Source organism: Trachurus trachurus, assembly GCF_905171665.1.
Source record: "Trachurus trachurus genome assembly, chromosome: 6".
In the NCBI taxonomy this organism is placed as follows: Eukaryota; Metazoa; Chordata; class Actinopteri; order Carangiformes; family Carangidae; genus Trachurus; species Trachurus trachurus.
In genome coordinates, this window is record NC_139897.1 from 28,486,681 (window position 1) to 28,509,319 (window position 22,639).

The 22,639-nt window shown below is 43.1% G+C and overlaps 1 protein-coding gene across 1 annotated transcript in view; it reads right to left on the bottom strand.

Moving 5' to 3' along the window:
• met (MET proto-oncogene, receptor tyrosine kinase) overlaps positions 1–22,639 on the bottom strand; it is a 91,128-nt gene that overhangs the window by 12,102 nt on the left and 56,387 nt on the right. The window contains exons 12-16 of the mRNA XM_083973844.1: positions 15,478–15,687; positions 11,229–11,378; positions 5,878–6,031; positions 4,438–4,572; positions 2,887–3,135 (exon numbers count right to left, since the gene is read on the bottom strand). Of these exons, the coding sequence (XP_083829970.1) occupies positions 2,887–3,135; positions 4,438–4,572; positions 5,878–6,031; positions 11,229–11,378; positions 15,478–15,687 (898 nt within the window). The remainder of the gene's footprint in view (positions 1–2,886; positions 3,136–4,437; positions 4,573–5,877; positions 6,032–11,228; positions 11,379–15,477; positions 15,688–22,639) is intronic.

Consider the following 22,639-nt stretch of genomic DNA (forward strand, 5'->3'; position numbering starts at 1 on the left):
TTTCTCCTCCCCCAATTTGACAGGCAAGTGGGCCAAATGACCAGAGCAAATATTTAATTTTTTCAAAACAGAGCTTACATTAATCTCTACAGCAAAAATCAGAACTGCACCTTTATTGAACACATGATTCTGTTGTTTTGTCTAATTAATGTAAACAAACAAACTTTTAAGTGAATGCACTCACTTTTTAATATGTTGTCCTATCTCTATGTAGTGTAACGCACTCTGAACTGCTTCTGCATGATATGGTGCTATCGTATATAAATACATTTGAATTGAATTGAATTGATCAACATACACACTTTCAATAAAATAATATAAATAAAGTTGGGAGAAGCAGAGAGGATTTTCATTTTATATGTGTGTGTGTGCAGCTGCTTGCATCCTGACCTGTTGTTGCAGCAAGTTCTCACACTCTTTTGTGAGTTAACACTGATTCTTCCAACCCCCCTCCTTCAGTAACCCAGTATGAAGCTTCTCTCATTAATAGCCCAAACCTCATTGAGTTATTGTGCCCTATTTTATTGAATTATATCTTCTCTTTAAGACCCGAGGTCCTAACCCCCAGATTGGTGTGTTGGTGTGTGTGGTGCAGGAATAAAATGAGCGCGGCGTTCTCCTATCACGTCCTCGCAGATGGCTGCAGGTGTTGGATTACGTCTCTCGACAACGGACCCTGGGAATACTAGCTGTGAACAAATCATCCTACGCCACTTTAAAAAATCCAGACTCTGTTTCAGCTTTTTATTTTTTTATGGTGGGTCTGTGGGGTCTTTCTCTCTCTTTCTTTCTCTTGATGTTGAATTCGATCCGTGGGTCTGAAGCAGCGACTTATGTGGAGGCGATCAGGTCAGATCAGATTAGATCTGCAGAGCTTTTACATAAATCCTGAATTAAACCTGAGCTCGATGAACAACGGCATCGGTTACAGCTACAATCCCACTGGGAACTGGTTGGTTTTATATTGTTTCTTTATTTTAGCAGCTTAAAATCTGAACATTTGAGATCACGGTTGTTAAATTCAGTCTGAACCCACATGAGATTCACTATCACACTTTGTGGTTTTTAAAGGTTTCACCGAATAATGCAGAATCAGCACAACCTCAGCTGTTTATATGTCGATCAATAAAGAAAACTGGACTTTAACAGGTGAAATGAACCATAATTTTCCCCATAATAACTCATCTGTTTGTTCCTCAGCTATATTTTCAATAGGAGACATGGATGCATGTTTAGTTGCAAGAATATAAACCTGTTCAAAGTGTAAATATGTGGAGGAACTGACTTATTCTTGTAAAACTGTGTTAAAATAAACTATGTACACAAAGTACTGATTAACTTTCATTACAGTGTATCGTCCCACTGAGCTTTGAGGCAACGACAGTAGGAGGATCATGGGGGCTATGATCTGAGATTTTAATCTTTGATTTTAGTGATATTATCTTTGGTTTTATTTCATTGTTATAATGTGAGTCTTTGTTTTTCTCCCTGTTGTACTCTATTCTGTGCTAATTCTTTGTGTCTTTTATTGCTTTGTTTTGTTTCTATCATCGACAGCACTTTGTAGCTACAGTAAGTTGTTATATATGTAAGTATTATCATCATTAGTATTGATATCAGCTCTGTGGATGCATCAGTCGCTGATCGTGTATCAGTGACCGAGCGGTCGATCGTTCATATTGAAGTTTTTTTTTTAAATTGTTATTGATGATTATGCAGAAACACTTGTAGCTGTGGCGGTAAAAGGCTGTAATCTGCTTTATGATGCTGGACAAGTCAGTGCATCACTGTCACGTGACCTCAGTCCTGCTCTCAGACTGGGATTCATGATCACACACTTCTCTGTGTGTCTTAAAAACCTTCACAAACAACATTTTCACCATGAAGGGATAGTTCAACATTTTGGCAAATTGGCCCATTGCCATAATCCCTATAGTCATAGCAGTAGGTTTGTTACCTTTAATTGTCGGTGCAAGCTATTTGTAGAACGGTGGAGCAGAGCCGCGAGCTGCTCAGAGCTACGCTACGGAGGCTAATGGGATTTCTTGGTTTCCATCATCAAACTCATCAAATACACAATCCAACAACTCCAAAACGCTCTGGTGGACAAGTTGTGACCTGCACATTCACCACGCTATGAGATAATAACACAACGTTACCAGACAGAGTTGTTTTAGAGGGAAATTCATGCAAAACCTCTGATGCGCGTTGCCTTCAGGGACAGTTTTTCAGTCTCTGCATTTACCTCTAAAACAACTCTGTGTGGTAACGTTCTGTTATTATTTCATAGCGTGGTGAATGTGCAGGTCACAACTTGTCCACCAGAGCGTTGTGGAGTTGTTGGATTGTGTATTTGATGAGTTTGATGAGGGAAACCAAGAAATCCCATGAGCCTCCGTAGCGTAGCTCTGAGCAGCTCGCGGCTCTGCTCCGCCGTTCTAAAAACAGCTTGCATCGACAATTAAAGGTAACAAACCTACTGCTATGACTATAGGGAATATGGCAATGGGCCAATTTGCCAAAATGTTTATAAACATCGGATTTGCTCCTTTAGTTTGTATTTTAGCAGCTAGAAGCTCCAACAAACCTTTGTTGTACAACGAAATGATGCAGAAAATAGAGAAAATACAGTAAGAAAGAAAAATGAACTCCATATTTAGGTCTGATTAACATCATATTACTGGGAATGACCTCGGCATACACACACCACACACTTCATGCACAACATTTCCACCTTAAATAAACATCTGATTTGCTCCTTTAGTTTGTATTTTAGCCGCTTGAAGCTCCAACAAATCCTTTGCTTTGCAGGAAACGATGCAGAAAACAGAGAAAACACAGTGAACCCCTCCTCTCCACTCGACGGACAGAGTTTGTGGGACTGACCTCGGCCGATGACCTGGTTGAGGTGGAGCAGCAGCTGCTCCCGGGCGATCACCACGTGCTGCACCTCCGTCAGCAGGTCCGGGTGGAGGCAGGACGGGTCGATGTGGACCGGCGGCATCAGCAGCGGCGACACCAGCTCGCCGTCCATCCCTACGCTCAGCGCCCCGAGCCGCGGCGACAGCAGCTCGCCGTTGCCGCCGTAGATGGGAGGAGCCGCCCGGCAGGTCTCGGGCCGGTCGGTGCCCTGGTCTGCAGAGAGAGAGAGGGGGAGGAGGGGTCAAAGGTCAGCGACTGTACCTCCAGAGGTCAAAGTCTGTCACATGATCATAGGGAGAGAGAGAGAGAAGGCTACGAAGGCAGAGAAGCAACTTGACACGGAGAAGTTTGATGCTGTTAGTGAGAAAATAAAAAATAAAAATGATCCAAACAGATGGAGCAAATGTGTCAAAGTTACAGTAAACATTAAATAACCTCTGTAGGTGAAGAAACTCTCTGAATTTGCAGCCAATTTTATACAAAAACAACTTTTTATTACCTAACAGACCATCCATTATGTCCATTATGTCATTATTTTGGCAAATTTGATGATTAATGAGGAAAATATTAACTGATGAGTAACTTTTAGTGTTAATTCTAACTCATCAGTAACAAACTGTGTCTGAATTATCAGCCAATTTTATACAAAAACAACTTTTTATTACCTAAAAGACCATCTATTATGTCCATTATGTCATTATTTTGGAAAATTTGATGATTAATGAGGACGATATTAACTGATGAGTAACTTTTAGTGTTAATTCTAACTCATCAGTAACAAACTGAGTCTGAATTTGCAGCCAATTTTATAAAAAAAAAAACAACTTTTTATGACCAAAAATTTTGCTTTGGATCGGCTTCACTAATTCATTTTCTCATCAATCAAATACAATCAGAAATGAGATACTTGCAGTGATGAAAAGAGAGAGATTATATTCTTACGAAACCCTCTATGGAGCTTTTTTAACCTTCTTTAGTGAAGTTATGTTGCTTTCAAACAACAGCTGCAACATTTAGATGATCCATTATTTCATTATGATGATTCATAAGCAATATATTGATTTATGAGTAACTTTTATGTTGATTTTAACCACATTTATAAATATCTAGCCTGCTTGATATGAGCGATGGAGGTTCTACAGTCGAGGGGGGGGAAAAATGGATAATTTTATGGCTGAATTATGGGAGAAATGTGAGTTTTGGCAGAACAGATGAAGTGGTTTACTGTCAGTTGTGATGGTGAAATAAACCCAGAGTGAGTGGGGAGGGGTGACACCAGGATTAGGATGATCTACACGGAGGAGTTTAGGGAGTCGATCCCAAAAAAAAAAAAAAAAAAAACATGTGTTAGTTTTGTTAGAAGGTGTAAGACATGCAGTGCGAGCACAGGGAGGGAAGCAGGTAGATGGAGGTGGGACAAGGGGAGGGGAGAGGAGGTGGGACAGGGGGAGAGAATATTATTATTTTGTTGGGGGGAAGGAGGGAGGGAGGGAGGGGCTTCTCCGGTTGACGTACCCTCCAGCAGGGTTGTTCTATAGTCGACTGACTCGTGGGAGACCATTTCATTAGTGGGGCTGACGCTCCTCGCGTTAGCCAGCCTGTCCAGATGCTGGATGTGACCCCGGCCATCATACCACACCTCAGACAGATCTAGAGACAGGGAGGGGAGGAGGAGGAGCAGGAGGAGCAGGAGGAGGAGGAGGGGGGAGGCAGAAGAAAAAGGGTGCAGGAGAGGAGGGGAGAGATAAAAGATAACAAAAAAGGAGGAGAGGAGGAAGAGGAGGAGTGGGGAGAGAGGAGAGAGAATTACTAAAGAAAGGCAAAGCGTCTGCGCCCCCCGTCCAACAAAACGAACCTGTGAACCCACCAGGCAAAACACAAAACCCAGCAGATACACATGCACACAGGTTAGAGAAGGCAGGTGTGCACATTTATCAACACACACACACAAATATACACACACACACACACACACACACGCTTAAACACACACACAGGAACCTCACACACCAGATAAAACTCAACTTGTGCTAAATACAAAATCTCAATACACAGGACTTCTCTTAAAAGGATAGTTCAACATTTTGGCAAATTGGCCCATTGCCATAATCCCTATAGTCATAGCAGTAGGTTCGTTACCTTTAATTGTTGGTGCAAGCTATTTTTAGAGCGGCGGAGCAGAGCCGTGAGCTGCTCAGAGCTACGCTACGGAGGCTAATGGGATTTCTTGGTTTCCCTTCATCAAACTCATCAAATACACAATCCAACAACTCCAAAACGCTCTGGTGGACAAGTTGTGACCTGCACATTTACCACGCTATGAGATAATAACACAACGTTACCAGACAGAGTTGTTTTAGAGGTAAATGCAGAGACTGCTTGATGAAAAACTGCCCCTGACGTGAACGCGCATCAGCGGTTTTGCATGAATTTACCTCTAAAACAACTCTGTCTGGTAACGTTGTGTTATTATCTCATAGCGTGGTGAATGTGCAGGTCACAACTTGTCCACCAGAGCGTTTTGGAGTTGTTGGATTGTGTATTTGATGAGTTTGATGAGGGAAACCAAGAAATCCCATTAGCCTCCGTAGTGTAGCTCTGAGCAGCTCGCGGCTCTGCTCCGCCGTTCTAAAAATAGCTTGCACCGACAATTAAAGGTAACGAACCTACTGCTAAGACTATAGGGATTATGGCAATGGGCCAACTGGCCAAAATGTTGAACTAGCCCTTTAAAGCTGACATGCTGCACACTTTATACACACACACACATGATCATATCTTTTCCTTTCTGTACGTCTCCATTTTAATCATTTGCAACATTTTTCATATTTTCCTGCAGAATTTGCATCTACATCCTCTCAGATTGAAGTATAACCAGCTCTACTTCTGTGTCTGCACCGTCTTGACCTCTGAGCCTTTGGGCGACCCGGCTCGTTGACGTTGTGGTGACCTTACCGTCGATGTGTTTGTTCCTCCTCCACATGAGCAGACTTCCCAGCAGCAGCAGCAGCAGACTGACGCACACACAGCCCACGATGAGGCCGGTGTAGTCCTGCTCCTGAGCCAGCGTCACCTTCCCCAGGTGTCTGATGGAGTCGGCCTGACGCCACTGCAACAGGTGGAGGAGGTGGAGTTAGCAACAACAACAATTAATACTGGACAACCTTTCTTTCTTATTAGAGAGGTCAGTGGTCAAACCTTTCCTGCAAACACTTCTCACTTTGAGCTTTAATAACTTATTACATTTTGTTTTGTCAGTTTGAAGTGAATGCAGTAAAATTAGACCATGTTATGGGAGAATAAGGGTAAAGAAAACAGCTGCACAAGTTGGTTTGACTTTGCTATAAGCTCCACTTCTATCTGTGCATGAAGTGTCATGATGATAATGTGCAGAACTCAGTACAGTTCAGTTTAGTTGTTGTTGCTGTCTCAGGTCCAGCAGCTTCCAGGGAAATTCACATTTAAAAATAGACTTAAAAAAACAAAAAAACCTAAAGAATAAATAGAAATATGCACATTATAATAAGAGTTTCTGCTTTAATGGTGAGGAACTCCCTTTAAAAGTTCACTCTGATGCATTTCCATACTTAAACTTCTGGACATAATTAAAAACAGCAGCACAGGGGTTGAAAATATAGTTAATAAACAGGATAAATAGTTCATAAATATAATAATATATCTGTGGGCTGCAGACGTCAGGCAGCCGCTGACTGTGCAGCTAATTAATCATGACGACTTCATTTAAGTTAAAACTGTTTTTTTTATTGTAAATTGCAGCACTGTCTGAGAACAAAAGGTGCCGCTGCTGTCGTCTTGTGTGTGTGTGTGTGTGTGTGTGTGTGTGTGTGTGTGTGTGTGTGTGTGTGTGTGTGTGTGTGTGTGTGTGTGTGTGTGCGCAGCAGGCAGATGAAGCTACATGAGCAATCATCAGCTCGCTGCACATGACACATGCAGTATGTCATGCATGGCAGATATGGTGTACACATAAGCATTTAAAAGCTATGGAGCTGGCATTCAGACATATGGTATGCAATCAGCATGCACACACGCACACACACCCACACGCACACACACACATACACACACACACATACACACACACATACACATGCATCAGTCTGTTGCCACAGTCTGGAGGCAGATTACATCAGTGATATTGCTTGTGCCATTATTAGGTTTAGTGGAAATGAGGTTTCTACTGCTGCAGATGGGATGATGTGTGTGTGTCAGTGTGTGTGTGTGTGTGTGTATTTGAGACAATGTGGGTATGTCTGGAGGTAGAAGATATATGAATGTGTGTGTGTGTGTGGAGGTTCATAGAGCTAAGGGATATTGGCTGACCCTCCCCAGAGATAAAAGCTTTTCTTCTGAAGGCCGGTTCACAAGTCAACAGTGATGAGGCCGATAGCGTCAGGTCTGGAGCACGCCGGTGTTTTGCCAGAGGGGGCGACCGCTGGATATTATCTTTAAGAGGACGTCTGAGGCTCAGCGTTTCATATTAGCCTGCATCATATACTCTTTATTACCTGTTGTTGATGTTTGGAGGGTTGCATATTGCAGATAAAGATGCTAAATGTCAAGAGAAAACCAGGATGTGACTTGCAGTTTTTTTGCATTACGGTTTAAAAGTAACAAAAATCTTGCACATATGAGATTTTGAGTCTTCAACCTCTTCCATGATGGGGTTTGTCCATTTTATTTTTGGATATCTTACTAAAATGCTTCCCCTTAAACTTGTTCTTTGACAACAAAATCTGATCTTGGGCCACAAATACATTTCCCGCCATCAACTGTAATTTAGCAGCTGGAAATGTGCCGACATGTGTTTAAGATGTGAAAGAATCAAATACAGAAACACGAAAATAGACTTGGAAACCTGTTAAAAGGTTTTTAGTTTGTATTTCCAAAATAAATGGTAAATGGACTTGCACTTATATAGCGCTTTTCTAGTCTCTTGGACCACTCAAAGCGCTTTACACTGTTGGTCACATTCACCCTTTCACACACATTCATACAGCGCTTGGCAGCGCAGAAATCTAATCATTCACACACATTCGTACACCCAATGGACACATCGGGGGGCAAGTGTGGGTTCAGTGTCTTGCCCAAGGACACTTCGACATGTTGCCAGGAGGAGCCTGGAATCGAACCACCGACCTTCCGGTTAGTGGACAACCCGCTCTACCTCCTGAGCCACAGCCGCCCAAATACGACTTAGTAAGATGCTGAATGGTTAGATTGACAGGAAGATAGAAGAAAAATACGTGATAGAAAAAATGCTTTCCATAGCTACAGCTATAAAATAAAGTTTGATTTTGAACTCACAATTTAATATTCTGACTGGTTTTCTATCTAGAAGACTTAACAGCTGAAAATGAAAAAGCTGAATACAAATAAAGAGTAGCCTAAGTTTTTTCACTACTCTAGAGCAGCTGGTTAGCATGCTAAGAGTTAAGATGGCGTTGCTTTTTACCAATGGAAACAGTGAGTAAACGAATAAAGTTTGATCCCAAACTCACAACGCTTCTTGCACTAAAACAAAGGGAAAGTTCCTTTTATTTATAGGTTGTATCTTGAGATCACTTGCGCTGTTTGTGGCCCCTGAACTAAAATGAGTTTGACACATGGATGCAGCTATTATACATCCATGGTTTGACACCACTGGGCAAGGGCTAGCAGGTTAGCATTCACCATCAAGATAAGATGCAACAGACAAGAATTTAAGTTAGCATTGCTTTCCATACAGCTCTGGGTGAATAAAGGAATAAAGTTTGATCCTGAATTCACAATGTTTCTTCCAGACATGGTGACTTTACAGCTGTTAATGCTAATGTTAGCTAGGCTATAGCAAAACTAACTTGTGCAATGTGACACTAGTCCTACACCTATTCAGTTAAGGTTGCCGTTGCTTTCCATACGGCTCTGGACGAATAAAAATATAAAGTTTAATTTTGAACTCATAACTGGCGATTACACAGCTGTTGCTAATGTTAGTAGGCTAATGTAGCGCAACAAGGTGGGAGGTTAAACCGCTTGAGATCGGTACTATCCACTTTCTTATAATGACTGATGTCTTCTCTTCACAGTCTCTAAGTCTGACGGACGTCACAGGAGGGAAACCAAAACATTTACATCCACTTGAGCGGCTCCATCTTTAACATGAGACTTGACTTTGTGCCGCACGTCCTCGGTCTTCTCACGACTCAAGAGGATGCTTGACTTACATTCAAGTGACAAGACAGCTGGATGGCGAGCCCTCTCACTCAGCGCCTGCTGTAATAAACTCTCCCTGAGCTGCATGCTTTTTTTTTTTTTTTTTTATAAGCGACTGCATTAGGACAGGAGAGTTATTGAAGTTTCCTGTAAATGATCTGGAACGCTGCAGGAATGTGGTGTTTTCCATGAACGTCCCCCGAGCGCATGAATGAAGAGTTCAACATGGCCGATGGCAGGAAAAAACGATCCTGTTACGGCGCCATAGTACTAAACTGTCTTTACTTTAATTGTGTTTTTGAACTATCAATTGACAACCTGTGGATCATTTTAATGAAAAACAGGGAATGAAAATGATATATATATAAATACAAAAAACTGATCATAACCAGTCAGAAAGTACCTAGATTTGGCAAATACTTGGTTCATCTCTCATCGCTGTGTGTCGTGTTATTGCTATGTGGTGAGTCGGCCTCTTCCTCCTCAGAAGCAGGTGCTGTGATAGGCCTACAATATGAATCCTTTTATTACTCAAATTCCTTCTGAGAGCCTCATAATATAAACAGAGGGGAAATTTCCATATAAATTGCAACAAGCTAATTTCTATTGGATGAAGTTTTTTTTTAAATTTTGGTTTAATTAAGTTACCTTTATGTTTGGTTAATTTACTCCTGTGTCTCAGAAGGACAATGAGCCAGTTCTTCACCTTGCTAATGGAATTTAATCAACAGTAACACACACACATCCTGCACGGTCATCCCTAAACTGCTTCAAACACACATTCAAGATTTATGACTCATCTGTGTGTGTGTGTGTGTGTGTGGTTGGGTGTGGATGTGTAACTGCTGGGTGTCACTATAAAAAAAAAAAACAAAGTTCTCTTGAATACAATAAAGAAGCTGTTTTTGTTGACCAACTGTCACACAGGTGACAAAGAGGTGGTGTGTGTGTGTGCATGTGTGTGTGAGAGCATGCGCACACATGTGCACAGGTGTATTTACTGTGCTCCACACCTGTCCTCTGACTCTGCTGTTTATGAATCTCTCTGCACGACAGCCTGAACACCAGCGCTGCACTAGTCCAGGGTAAATATCTCAATATGTGACATTAGGGCAGAGCTCTGTTTGTTTTTATGTTATAAAATCATGTTAATATATTTTATGAAGACGATGTTGCCACAAAAACAAGCAGCTCAGAGTTTTAACGGCATGCTGAAACGTGAAATATCACTATTATTATTATTAAATACCAGCCCTGTTATTATGTGAATATGTGTTTGTGTCGAAGTGCAGCTCAGTCTAGAGACAGAGGAAGAAAACACACCTTTTGCCTTTTCCTTAAAGGGATAGTTCAACATTTTGGCAAATTGGCCCATTGCCATATTCCCTATAGTCATAGCAGTAGGTTTGTTACATTTAATTGTCGGTGCAAGCTATTTTTAGAACGGTGGAGCAGAGCGGCGAGCTGCTCAGAGCTACACTACAGAGGCTAATGGGATTTCTTGGTTTCCCTCATCAAACTCATCAAATACACAATCCAACAACTCCACAACGCTCTGGTGGACAAGTTGTGACCTGCACATTCACCATATGAGATAATGATAATGATAACATGATAACAGAACATTACCAGACAGAGTTGTTTTAGAGGCAAATTCATGCAAAACAGCTGATGGCGCATTGCCTTCAGGGACAGTTTTCCAGCAAGCAGTCTCTGAATTTGCCTCAAACAACTCTGTCTGGTAACGTTCTGTTATTATCTCATAGCGTGGTGAATGTGCAGGTCACAACTTGTCCACCAGAGCGTTTTGGAGTTGTTGGATTGTGTATTTGATGAAGGAAACCAAGAAATCCCATGAGCCTCCGTAGCGTAGCTCTGAGCAGCTCGCGGCTCTGCTCCGCCGTTCTAAAAATAGCTTGCACCGACAATTAAAGGTAACGAACCTACTGCTAAAACTATAGGGATTATGGCAATGGGCAAATTTGCCAAAATGTTGATCTATCCCTTTAAATGCAAAAAATGCACATGCACATGCAAATGTGTCCAGTGTGTGTTTGTGTGTGTATGTGTGTGTGCAGGTGTTTGTATCTCACCTCCACCTGCAGCTCCTTGGCCGTGGCGGCCTGCAGCTCGGTGGGAACGGTGCACTCCAGCGTGTTTCCCACCAGGGTCAGAGTCTCACAGCTGTGGTTGGAGACGGTCAGAACCTGACACTTCATCGCCTCCCGGTCCATCCGATCGCCCTGCGGTGGACAGACGAGGAGGAGGAGGGTGAAAAAGACGATACGAGAAGTCAAAGATCACTGCTACTTATTACAAAACCAGGAAGCTAAAATAAATTCAACTAAAAGCATCTTTCTTCTTTCTGCAGCAGTGGGTCATTATACATGCACTGTACTTTTTGTGACGTGCACATTCAGTAAACAATAAACCACGACACTGGCCTCTTTGTTATTTGTTGTCGTCTATCAAATTACTCCCTCAAAAAAAAAAAAAAAACAGAGGGCGAGTTTAGTTTATCCCGTCACGGAGCAGCTGGGAATAACGTTTGGGCCCTGAAGCAAAATCATTTACAGAAAGACAAGTTGAAGCTGCAGAGGAGACAAAGCAGAGCACTGTGAGCTGCACTACACTACGTTCACACTTTACACACACACACACACACACACAGAGAATCATGGTACTTGCTCAGTCAGAATCTTTATTTTTTATTTTATTTTCAGGACTTATAAGGGCAGCGAGAGGAATGTGAATCATATCTGAGCGGCGACGTCATCGTTTTTATTTAGAGACAAAATAATAAAAAGTGGGAAAAGTCCGAAAAACTTGTCGAGGAGGAAGAAAGAGCGTCCTCATGGTGAGTCAGGAGACACAAAGACAAAGTGACTTATTCTGGTCTCGTGAGCCTCAGTGGGTCGAACAACAGGGAGATGAGACACACACACACACACACATACACACACAGCTATTGTCCACATGAATGCATCCGTGACTGTGTGTACGTGTGTGCGTGTGTGTGTAATTGAGTTAGTGAGTGTTTTTAGTTTGACGGGAATCTGTGAAAGAACAACACAGACTGATTCTGCTCCGTTTGGTTCCTTCTCTCGCTCCTTTGTCGACTCTGCTGCTCGTTCATTTTCTCTCTCACACACACATTTACACACACACACACACACACACACACACACTGAGAGACACGCACATAAACACACTTGTTTGAGTGCAGCAGAAGGCAATAAAGAGAATGATCACATTCCTTGCGTGACAGCTCGGGATTTTCCAATTTGACACAGAGTGGAGGCTCGCACCTGTTCCTGCTCTCTCACACACACACTCTCACACACACACACACACACACACACACACACACACACACACACACACACACACACACACACACACAGACACGCACACACATATATAGCGCTGTATGTCCTGTACGTCCGCGCTGCAGCAGAGAAGCATCATTAAAGTCATTACAGAGCCGTCACTGTGACACCAGTCAGTCGCTCTAAATAAAGCGTTGTTGCCGTCGTCGTTGTAGCGATGATAATGGGACACGAGATGCTTCTCACTCTCCCGTGAACCGATCGGCGGCGGCGATAAAATAAAGGCCTGGACCGCCGCCAGCCAGCCCTGCAGCGGCCGCCATCCTTCATGTGCTGCCATACAGCTGTGGATCTGTCACTCACAGCTAAATATTTTGTATAATCTTTTTTTCTTTTTTTTAATAAGGGGATCTGTTTTTGGCAGCAAAGTTGGAGCTGCACTGCAAAAACTTCAAAAATCTTTCCAAGAATATTTGTCTCATTTCTGGTCAAAACTAATCTCTTTCCACTTAAAATAAGACTCACAACCTAAAAATTAACTTGTTTTTAGATAATTTTCACTTCAATCAATCAATCAAAATGTATTTGTATAGCACTTTACAATAGCCAGATGGTACCCAAAGTGCTTTACATCAAAGCAGTAAAATAATGTATAAAAACACAAGAAAGTGCCACAGTGCTGCAGGGTATTAAAGGCCCTCTAAAAGTGCATACAGTAAAATAAAAACAGGCAAAATAAGTACACTTAAGAGCAGGACTTCCCTAGTCAGAGTTAAATGCTAATCTAAAAAAGTGCGTCTTTAGCTTCGCAACAGCAAAGAATAATTTTCACTTCTTTCAAACTAATTTTCACTTGAAATAAGTAGAAAAATTTGCCAGTGAAAGCAAGTGTTTTTTGTGCTTGTAATAAGAAAGAAAAACCTGCTCCACTATCAGATGATTTCAAGTGAAAATATGCTTGAAAGAAGTAAAAAGTGTCAAAAAACAAGCTACTTTTTAATGCGATGAGTCTTATTTTAAGTATAATGAGATTTGTTTTGACTAGAAATGACATTTTGACTAGAAATAAGACAAATATTCTTGGTAAGATTTTGAGTTTTTGCAGTGTAGCAGTTTATCAGATGGCGCTAAATGAGCCCCAGCATTTTGCCCCCCCTTGCAACCCCTCTCTCTCTCTCCTCTAGAGGCCACGGCCGGGCAGGGTTATCAGATGGCGTTAAATGTGGCTTGTTTCGGTACGATGCCTTGGTACATTCCCCAACTGCCCCCCTTGGGGTAGAAACTGGGGGTTTGTCTGAGCTGAAAAGGAGGGATGAAGGGAGGGAGGGAGGGAGGGTAAGAGGTTGGTTGGTGGATTTAGCATCAGGGCCAAGGTCATGTCTGGGAAAAGAGAGAAAGAAGAAGGAGGAGGAGGAGGAGGATCCCCTGCGAGAGGTTTAACACAGCTGCTACGAACCGTCGAGCCGCAGTCAACAAAAAAAGAAAAGAGAGGGAAAAAAAGGAAAAAAAGGAAAGAAAAGAAAAGAAAGAAAAGAGGAGAAATATGTATTTCATTGTGTTGTTTAAACAGACTCTGGGGACCAGCGGGGGACTTGTTTGAAAAGCGGCATCAATATGTCAAGAGCTTTGACCTCGGCAGCAAGAACAATACAAGTCGACAGAAAGAGAGAGAGAGAGAGAGAGAGAGAGAGAGAGAGAGAGAGAGAGAGAGAGAGAGAGAGAGAGAGAGAATACACAGAGAGGTAAAGGAGTGGATGAAGAGGGGGATGAAGGGGGAGGGGGGCAGTTGGAGGTCGAGGGTGTAAACGATGGGAAACAGACTCCACTTCCTGTTTTTCTTTCTGTATTGTTTCCTTCCCGACTCGACCCGACTGGACGTGTGAATGTGTGAATGTGAAGAGGAAGAGGAGGAGAGAGAGAGGAGGAAGAAGAGGAGGAAGAGAGAGGAAGAAGAGAAGGAGGAGGAGAGGAGAGATGAGGAAGAGGAGGGAGGAGGAGAGAAGAGGAGGAGGAAGAGGAGAGGGTGAAGAGGAGGAGGAGGAGGAGAGGAGAAGGAGAGAGGAGGAAGAGGAGGAGGAGAGAAGAGAGGAGGAGGAAGAGAGAGGAAGAGGAGAAGAAGGAGGAGGAGGAGGAGGAGGAAGAGGTAGAGGAAGAGGAAGAGGTAGAAGAGGAGAGAGGAGAGGGGGAGCAGTTGGAGCTGCAGCGTCTTCCTTTTATATTCACAAAATTCACAACAGATTTCGACTCCAGTTTATGCACCTGTCGCCTCTGAATCTGCAGCTCTGACCTTTGACCTTTACTGAAACCTCTTGCACACACACACAGCCTGTATTCAGAAACCGAGCCTTAAAAAAAGACATAAAAAAAAACAGCCGCCAGGATTTCCTGCCACTTTGTGATGTCACAATGACACAGTCACCTAAACGCCACCTGGACCCAAACATCCAAAAACTTGCAGGATTTGGTTTCTCTGAGTGTTTTATTCTGAAATCTGCTCTATTTTTATTGGATCGCTTTAGAAAACAGTCAGCCAATCAGAGGAGAGAGACTCAGAGTCTCCTCTCTTCTGATTGGCTGACACCCAAGAGCTCCAGAGAGAAGGTGAGATGATGTTTGGCTCTTAAAACCACAAATATGTCACAACTATTATTATTATTATTAGATATTACTATTATTATCATTCATTCATTTATTTCTTTATTATTGCTATCACTATTACTGTTATGACCACCATTTATATTATGAATTATACTTGAATTACACACCTTGTTCACACTGTAGTTATGTATATATGTTTTTTTTATGATAAGAAAAGGGGGGGCTATATATATAAGCTGAAGCTTTTACCCTTTTCTTTGGTTGTGACCAGAGTTTATACTCTCTAAGTAACCAATAACTTTCATTCATTCATTCATTCATTCACTGTATACGAGATGTATGTCCACTATGTTGTCCGTCTTCTATTTCACAATAAAAAGTAAACTATATTATCTTCTCATGGATCAACACACACCTTGAGCTCCACGATGCTCTTGTTGTCCTTGGACGTGAGCTTGGGGTCCTGGAACAGAGGGTCCTCCACGTAGATCAGGTCCCACTGGTCGGTGGAGAAGCCGTCCAGGACGAAGGCCACCTTGGTGACCACGGGCGGCTGCAGGGCCAGTTTGGCCAGCGAGGGCGTGGTGCACTGGATGGTCGTCCTGTTCTCGCCGTACACACAGCTCTGCAGGAGGAGGAGGAGGAGAGAGAGAGAGTCAACACAAACCGTCAACACACACACACACACAGAGTAGAGTCGAGTCGAGAGGCGTAAAGTCGTTCAACACCTCCAGGTTTCCGTCAGTCACAGCGAGGAGCGGTAATCCTCTGATTGGCAGCTTGTTTTATACCCAACACTGCTGCGTTTGCATGTGTGGCCCCGAGGGCACAACAGAGCTTTATCCCAGGTTGGACTGAGCCCAGGTAAAGGCCTCCCTCCGCTTTTGTGCTCATTAGACCCCCTCCAGAGAGAAAAAAAGAAAAAAGAAAACAGAAAACAGCCTAAGTCTCTTTTTATTGAGGTGTGGCAGCGAGCATGAGGAGAGATTACTGCTGAGGCCGACGTCTTCTGTGTCTTTTTTTTGTTTTTTTTGTGTGTGTGTGTGTTTGTGTGTGTGTGTTGCCATGTGTGATTATTATGGGAATTAAACTGTAGAGTGTTTCTGTGGCACCGAGCCAGAGACTCATATAAGTGAAGTTCTGCAGAAGGGGGGAAAGTACGGCAGAGGTTACATAAACACTAACGCGAGATACATGGAGACACCAGGAAGTAGCTCACTGACTCATTTAACTGTTCAGTGAGAAATATGCTTCTTATTATCAGCAAATACAGTTTAAAATGTCTTAATTAGCTAGAACCTCCTCAATTATCTTGTACTTTTAAAGCTCCATACAGTATAAAGGTAGATGTTTGTGTTAAAGCTCCATACAGTATAAAGGTAGATGTTTGTGTTAAAGCTCCATACAGTATAAAGGTAGATGTTTGTGTTAAAGCTCCATACAGTATAAAGGTAGATGTCCATGTGTAGTGTGATTATAAAGCAGCTCTAGGTTCTATATCAATACTGTGAAAGTATCAAAGCCTCAGTCCACAGAGAAATGCACACAGCCTGTATTCAGAAACTGAGCCTTAAAACCAGCCGTCAGGACTTCCTGTCACTTTGTGATGTCACAACTAAGCAGTCACCCAAAGCCCCGCCCCCTCACCACCTGGACCCACCATATATCCAACAACTTTGCAGGTTTTAGTTTCTCTGAGTGTTTTATTCTGAAATCTGCTCTATTTTTATTTGGATCATTCAGAAAACAGTCAGCCAATCAGAAGAGAGGCTCAGAGGCCTCCTCTCTTCTGATTGGCTGACACCGACCTGTCGTTACTAGAGCTCCAGAGAGGATGTTTTGGTCCTTAAAACCACAAATATATCTTCTTACGGATCAACACTTACTAAATAAAAAGTAGAAACATGGGACCTTTAACACTCTGCCTTCTTTTTTTCTTTCAGATTTTTTTTTTTGAGCACAAACTCAACTTTAAGTCTGACGTTATGTTACTATTAATAAACCATGCTCGCTGTGTTCACTGATAAATACGCAGATGCCCGAGGGTTCACAAGAACATCTGCATTTTGTTTCCCTGTGGTGTATTTCTCTGATTGAACTATATACAGTGCAGTGCAGTCGGGCCTGTGTGTGGACCAGTGGGTGGGACCTGTCGACAGCTGGGCAAAAGAAACAGTTGTGCAGTTAACCGTTTGAAATCTGCCAAACGCGTAAAACGCAGCTCTTCTCGCCTCCTTAATGGAGATGTATTGTGTGTATCCGTACACATGTGCAGATGAGGGCTCGAAGAAAAGTTGTTGTTCCTGTTGTTATAAAAGTCACACTCTCACACAAACGCAGTAAACAGTTTAAAGTCACTGAGCCGTCGACAGCGATTTTACAAAACAGTGGGAGTGGGAAATTTGCGGAGATGTAAAGGGAACGACGAAGGTTCCCAGAAACGAGAGCTGTTATTAGACAAATTAAACGGTTGTGGGGAAGTGGAGAAAAAATGTTGTAGTGAACACGACTTCAGTGAGGAGGTCAGCTGTGATTTTATAACACGATCCATTACCCTCCTCACCTCCAGTTTAATGTCAGAGCTTGAGTTTCTTTCTGTGTCTTAGAGGGACAGTTCAACATTTTGGCAAACTGGCTCATTGCCATAATCCCTATAATCATAGCAGTATAGGTTCGTTAACTTTAATTGTTGGTGCAAGCTGTTTTTAGAACGGCGGAGCAGAGCGGTGAGCTGCTCAGAGCTATGCTACGGAGGCTCATGGGATTTCTTGGTTTCCCTCATCAAACTCATCAAATACACAATCCAACAACTCCAAAACGCTCTGGTGGACAAGTTGTGACCTGCACATTCACCACGCTATGAGATAATAACACAACGCTACCAGACAGAGTTGTTTTAGAGGTAAATGCAGAGACTGCTTGCTGAAAAATTGTCCCTGATGGGAACGCGCATCAGAGGTTTTGCATGAATTTGCCTCTAAAACAACTCTGTCTCTTAACGTTCTGTTATTATCTCATAGTGTGGTGAATGTGCAGGTCACAACTTGTCCACCAGAGCGTTTTGGAGTTGTTGGATTGTGTATTTGATGAGTTTGATGAGGGAAACCAAGAAATCCCATTAGCCTCCGTAGCGTAGCTCTGAGCAGCTCGCGGCTCTGCTCCGCCGTTCTAAAAACAGCTTGCACCAACAATTAAAGGTAATGAACCTACTGCTATGACTATAGGGATTATGGCAATGGGCCAATTTGCCAAAATGTTGAACTATCCCTTTAAACCAGATGTGTAGTGGGTTTATTCTTTATGCAAAGAGAAAATATCAGTGAGACCTTGTGCAACGTGAACACACCCGACTTGTTTTGGATCAGTGTTGATATTTGCGCTGAGGTAACAGCCGCCTCTGTTTATCTTCTGGGCTACAAAGGTGAATGTGTGTGTGTGTGAATGTGTGTGTGTGTGTGTGTGTGAGTCGATATCCCATGAGGACAGGAGGTAAATAAAATACTCATCAACGTGACTCCTGTGACCTTTGAACACAACACGGGCCTTCAGACTGATGGATTCTGGGTTTAAGTCAGATCAATAGCTGAGTCACCACCAGCTGCTGCTGCTGCTGCTGCTGTGTCACATCTGTCCTTGGATATAAATACATAAAGTTTGATGCAAAACTTTCTTCTTTCTTACCCTGAAAACAAACACGGTCCAAGGTCTCGGCGTGCAGGGCGCTGGTTTGAAAACTTGGCTCGGACGCCACTTTCCCTTTTCTGTTCCTGTTATTAGTCGTCTCAAAATACCGTCGTCGCTCTCGGAGGCTGGACGAAGCCCCGAAGCCCTGAAGCCTCTGGACCAGAGCTCCACTCAGACATTAACGCACCAATTTTGTGCTCGAGCTGGAACAATTTGTTTGATTTCCCATGAGATATTCTGTATTTGTGTTCCCGTTTCCTGTTTTAAAGCACTTTGTGTGTGTTTCGCTCCTGACACCTGCAAATGTTTTCTTCCTCCTCCCAAAACTTGAACTCTGGTTGTTGTTGTTCTTTAAGATTATTATTAAAACGGAGCTGAACTTGCAGAGCAGCTTTTTCATTGTCAGCAGGTTTTTAACCTCAGTCATCAACCTCAGTTAATATTAATTAGGACTGTTTGTCATATACATACAGTACTGTAAGTCAAACATAATCTGTTTCCCTCTCCTGCTTTTCTGTTTTTTTTTCCTGGTTATGTGTCTGTTAACATAAAACAGGTATAACTGTCGGTTGGCTGTTAGCCAGGTCTATAATGTCTGATTTTATTGATGTTCGCTATTCAGCTAGAAGATAAAAGATACTTCAGGAGGAGGAGGAGGACATGAACATCTTTTTCAGAATTTTTATCCTGCAACTTTGATAAAAAAAAGTTGAACTTTCAAGAAAAAGATCGACATGTTGAGAATAAAGTCAAACTTCCTGTCTATTACGTTGCATCAGTCTTTCTCTCTGTATCTGTATCCAACTCTGAACTGCACTCAGGTGAAACCATCGATGTCCTCGTGCATTCGTCCATCACTGATTGTTCAAGTTTGCATGAACGCAGCCACATCTTCCTGCTTCCGAAGTTCAGTTTTGAACACAATCTTTTCAAAGTCCTGATACCGACAACTAAAGAAACAATTCCTACGTTGCGTCATAACGTTTTGTCTATATGAAGTGTTTTGTAGAGATATTTTGGACATTACCACGGCACTGCTCGACCGTTTATTTTTGTAAAGAAATCATCACAACAAGGACAAAGTGTTTGTTTCTGTGGCGGGGAGAGCAGGCGCTCTGCGATCGGATAGTAATGTCTTAACCATCAGGAAAAGGATTTAGGGGTCAAAAATAACCGGAATTCTCCTTTAAGTTCTCTTTCGTAGCTGCCCGTGTTTTATCTTGTGGAACTCAACCAAACTAAATGTGGATGTCGATTTGAAAACAAAGAAGAAACGTGGAGCCACTGAACTCAACTGCTGAGAACATTTGCTATAGAAAAAATAGAAAGAAAAAAAGCTGCTGAGAGCAACATTTGTTGTTATAAAAAAAAAAGAAAAAGAAAAAGTAAAGCTTGACGAAACGGTTGTGATTTGACTTCCAACACTGGGACTGATCTGGAGCCTCCGGGGACCAGTAGCAGCAGCAGCAGCTCTGTTCAAGTGTTGTTGAAACTTCCTCCTGCACTTCCCAGTCTCACTCCCCCGTGAGCTGTAGCGCTCCAGATGGACACACACACACACACACACACACACATTTTTTGCACGAGCATAGAGACATAAACACATCTCGGACACACTCGTGCTTATGAAACAGTGTCGGGGTAACGTAGGGTCGTCTAACAAAAGCAATCCAATTAACCTCCGCATGCACGTCCAATAAGGAGTGAGGAGAGAGGAACTGGAGGGTGAACGCCTCCCACATCTTCACCCTCCTCCTCCTCCTCCCAAGGGGTTGGGGGGGTCGGAGGAGGGGTGGCGAAAGGAAAAATATCCTGTGAATTAGTGGAAACCTCAGTCAGTCTCATTGTTCGGCCCATGTCTCCTCTCATTTAGGGCCGAGGAGGTGAAGGGCCGTGGGTCGGCAGCAGCTGTAAATACAATCGGGCAGCGAGCGTGTGGAGTCGGTGGTGGTGGTGGTGGTTTACTGTGGGGAGGGGGGTGATGAGAGAACCAGCGACCCCCCCTCCTCTCCGCCATCCCTGAAGGATCATTAGTGTAACAGGCTGCGAAACGGAGCTCCCACGAACACAACGATGACGCTCCTGTCACATTTACAGTGAATTATAACGTACGACTGAACGATGATGATCAGTAACTTTCTGCAAAAAAACAAAAGTCTGTGCAGCAAAACCTACTTCATTCTTTACAGTTTCTTCCGATGAGATGCTCAAAGCTGCATGAAGCTGCAGCGAGGAGCCAAAACTTTTCACCTCGATATATCGTGCCAATGTTTCCAGATAAGATATTGAAAAAAAAAAAAGAAAAAAAAGAAAAGCAGCATATTTTCCCTTCCTGTTGAGCCAGGACCTTCAACGTGCACTGGGGGGCAGTTTGCAGCCCAGTGTTGGATGAGAATCAGCTCCTCCAACAAAGTCCGAGGTCGTGGTTCCCGACCGGAAAAAGGTCTCTAGGCTCTAGGTTGGAGGAGAGGCTGCTGGGTCAAGTGGAGGAGTTTAGGTATTTTGGGGGGTTTTGTTTTCAAGTGAGGGAAGGATGGAGCGTGAGATTGACAGACAGACACAAGCCGAAGCTCTCGATGTCCTTCCTCTCACCTATGGTCATGAACTTAGGGTCATGCCCGAAAAGAACAAGATGGAGAGGAGGCAGCTCGGGCATCTGTATCGGATCAGATGCCTCCCTGGGGGGAAGCTGGTCCGGGCAGATCCCACCGGGAGGAGGCCCCGGGGAAAACCCAGAACACGCTGTCACTCTGCTGACCTGGGAATGACGTGGGATCCCCTTGGAAGAACCGGAGGGAAGTGTCTGGGGGAGAGGGAAAGCTGGGCATCCCGGAAAGATGGATGCATTTTCCCTTTATAATTTACTGTATCTATCTTTGGGTTTTCTGACCACAGAACCAACAATATTTTCTAGTTACAGTGAATAATCAGTGTTTTCATACTAAATACAGTTTATTCTATAAATAACATCAGATCCTTTTGAAGTATAAAGGGTAAAGGGATAGTTCAACATTTTGGCAAATTGGCCCATTGCCATAATCCCTATAGTCATAGCAGTAGGTTCATTAGCCTACCTTTAATTGTCGGTGCAAGCTATTTTTAGAACGGCGGAGCAGAGCCGTGAGCTGCTCAGAGCTACGCTACGGAGGCTAATGGGATTTCTTGGTTTCCCTCATCAAACTCATCAAATACACAATCCAACAACTCCAAAACGCTCTGGTGGACACATTGTGACCTGCACATTCACCACACTATGAGATAATAACAGAACGTTACCAGATAGAGTTGTTTTAGAGGCAAATTCATGCAAAACTGCTGATGCATTTTCCTGTCTGGGGCAGTTGTTCGGCAAGCAGTCTCTGCATTTACCTCGAAAACAATAACAACTAACAAACCTACTGCTACGACTACAGGGATTATTGCAATGGGCCAATTTGCCAAAATGTTGAACTATCCCTTTAAAAATTGGACGGCAGAACTGTCTCCACATGCAACAAAACTGAGATTAAATCTTGTATAATATCAGTCAATGCAACTTCACTGAATCATAACAATATTGTGCATTGAGATATGAACCTGTTGCACATGCCGATCGACCCCAAGGTCACTGAGTCACAGCAGCAGCAGCTTCCAAAACCAGAAGAAACCGGCCCATTCAGTGCTAATTGGTTGTTTGTTTCATCAACATCTGTTTGAGCCGCTGCATCTGCTGCTGCTGCTGCTGCTCCACGTCACACACTCATCCAACAACAATCCTCTTTTATTCTGAAAGGATAAAGAGAGGTGGATCTCCGCTCCACCTCTGCTGGACTGTTAACCACCCCCACATCACGCCTCAGCACGATGGGTGCTCGAGCCTTCAGCTGCTCAGCACCAAAACTCTGGAACTCCCT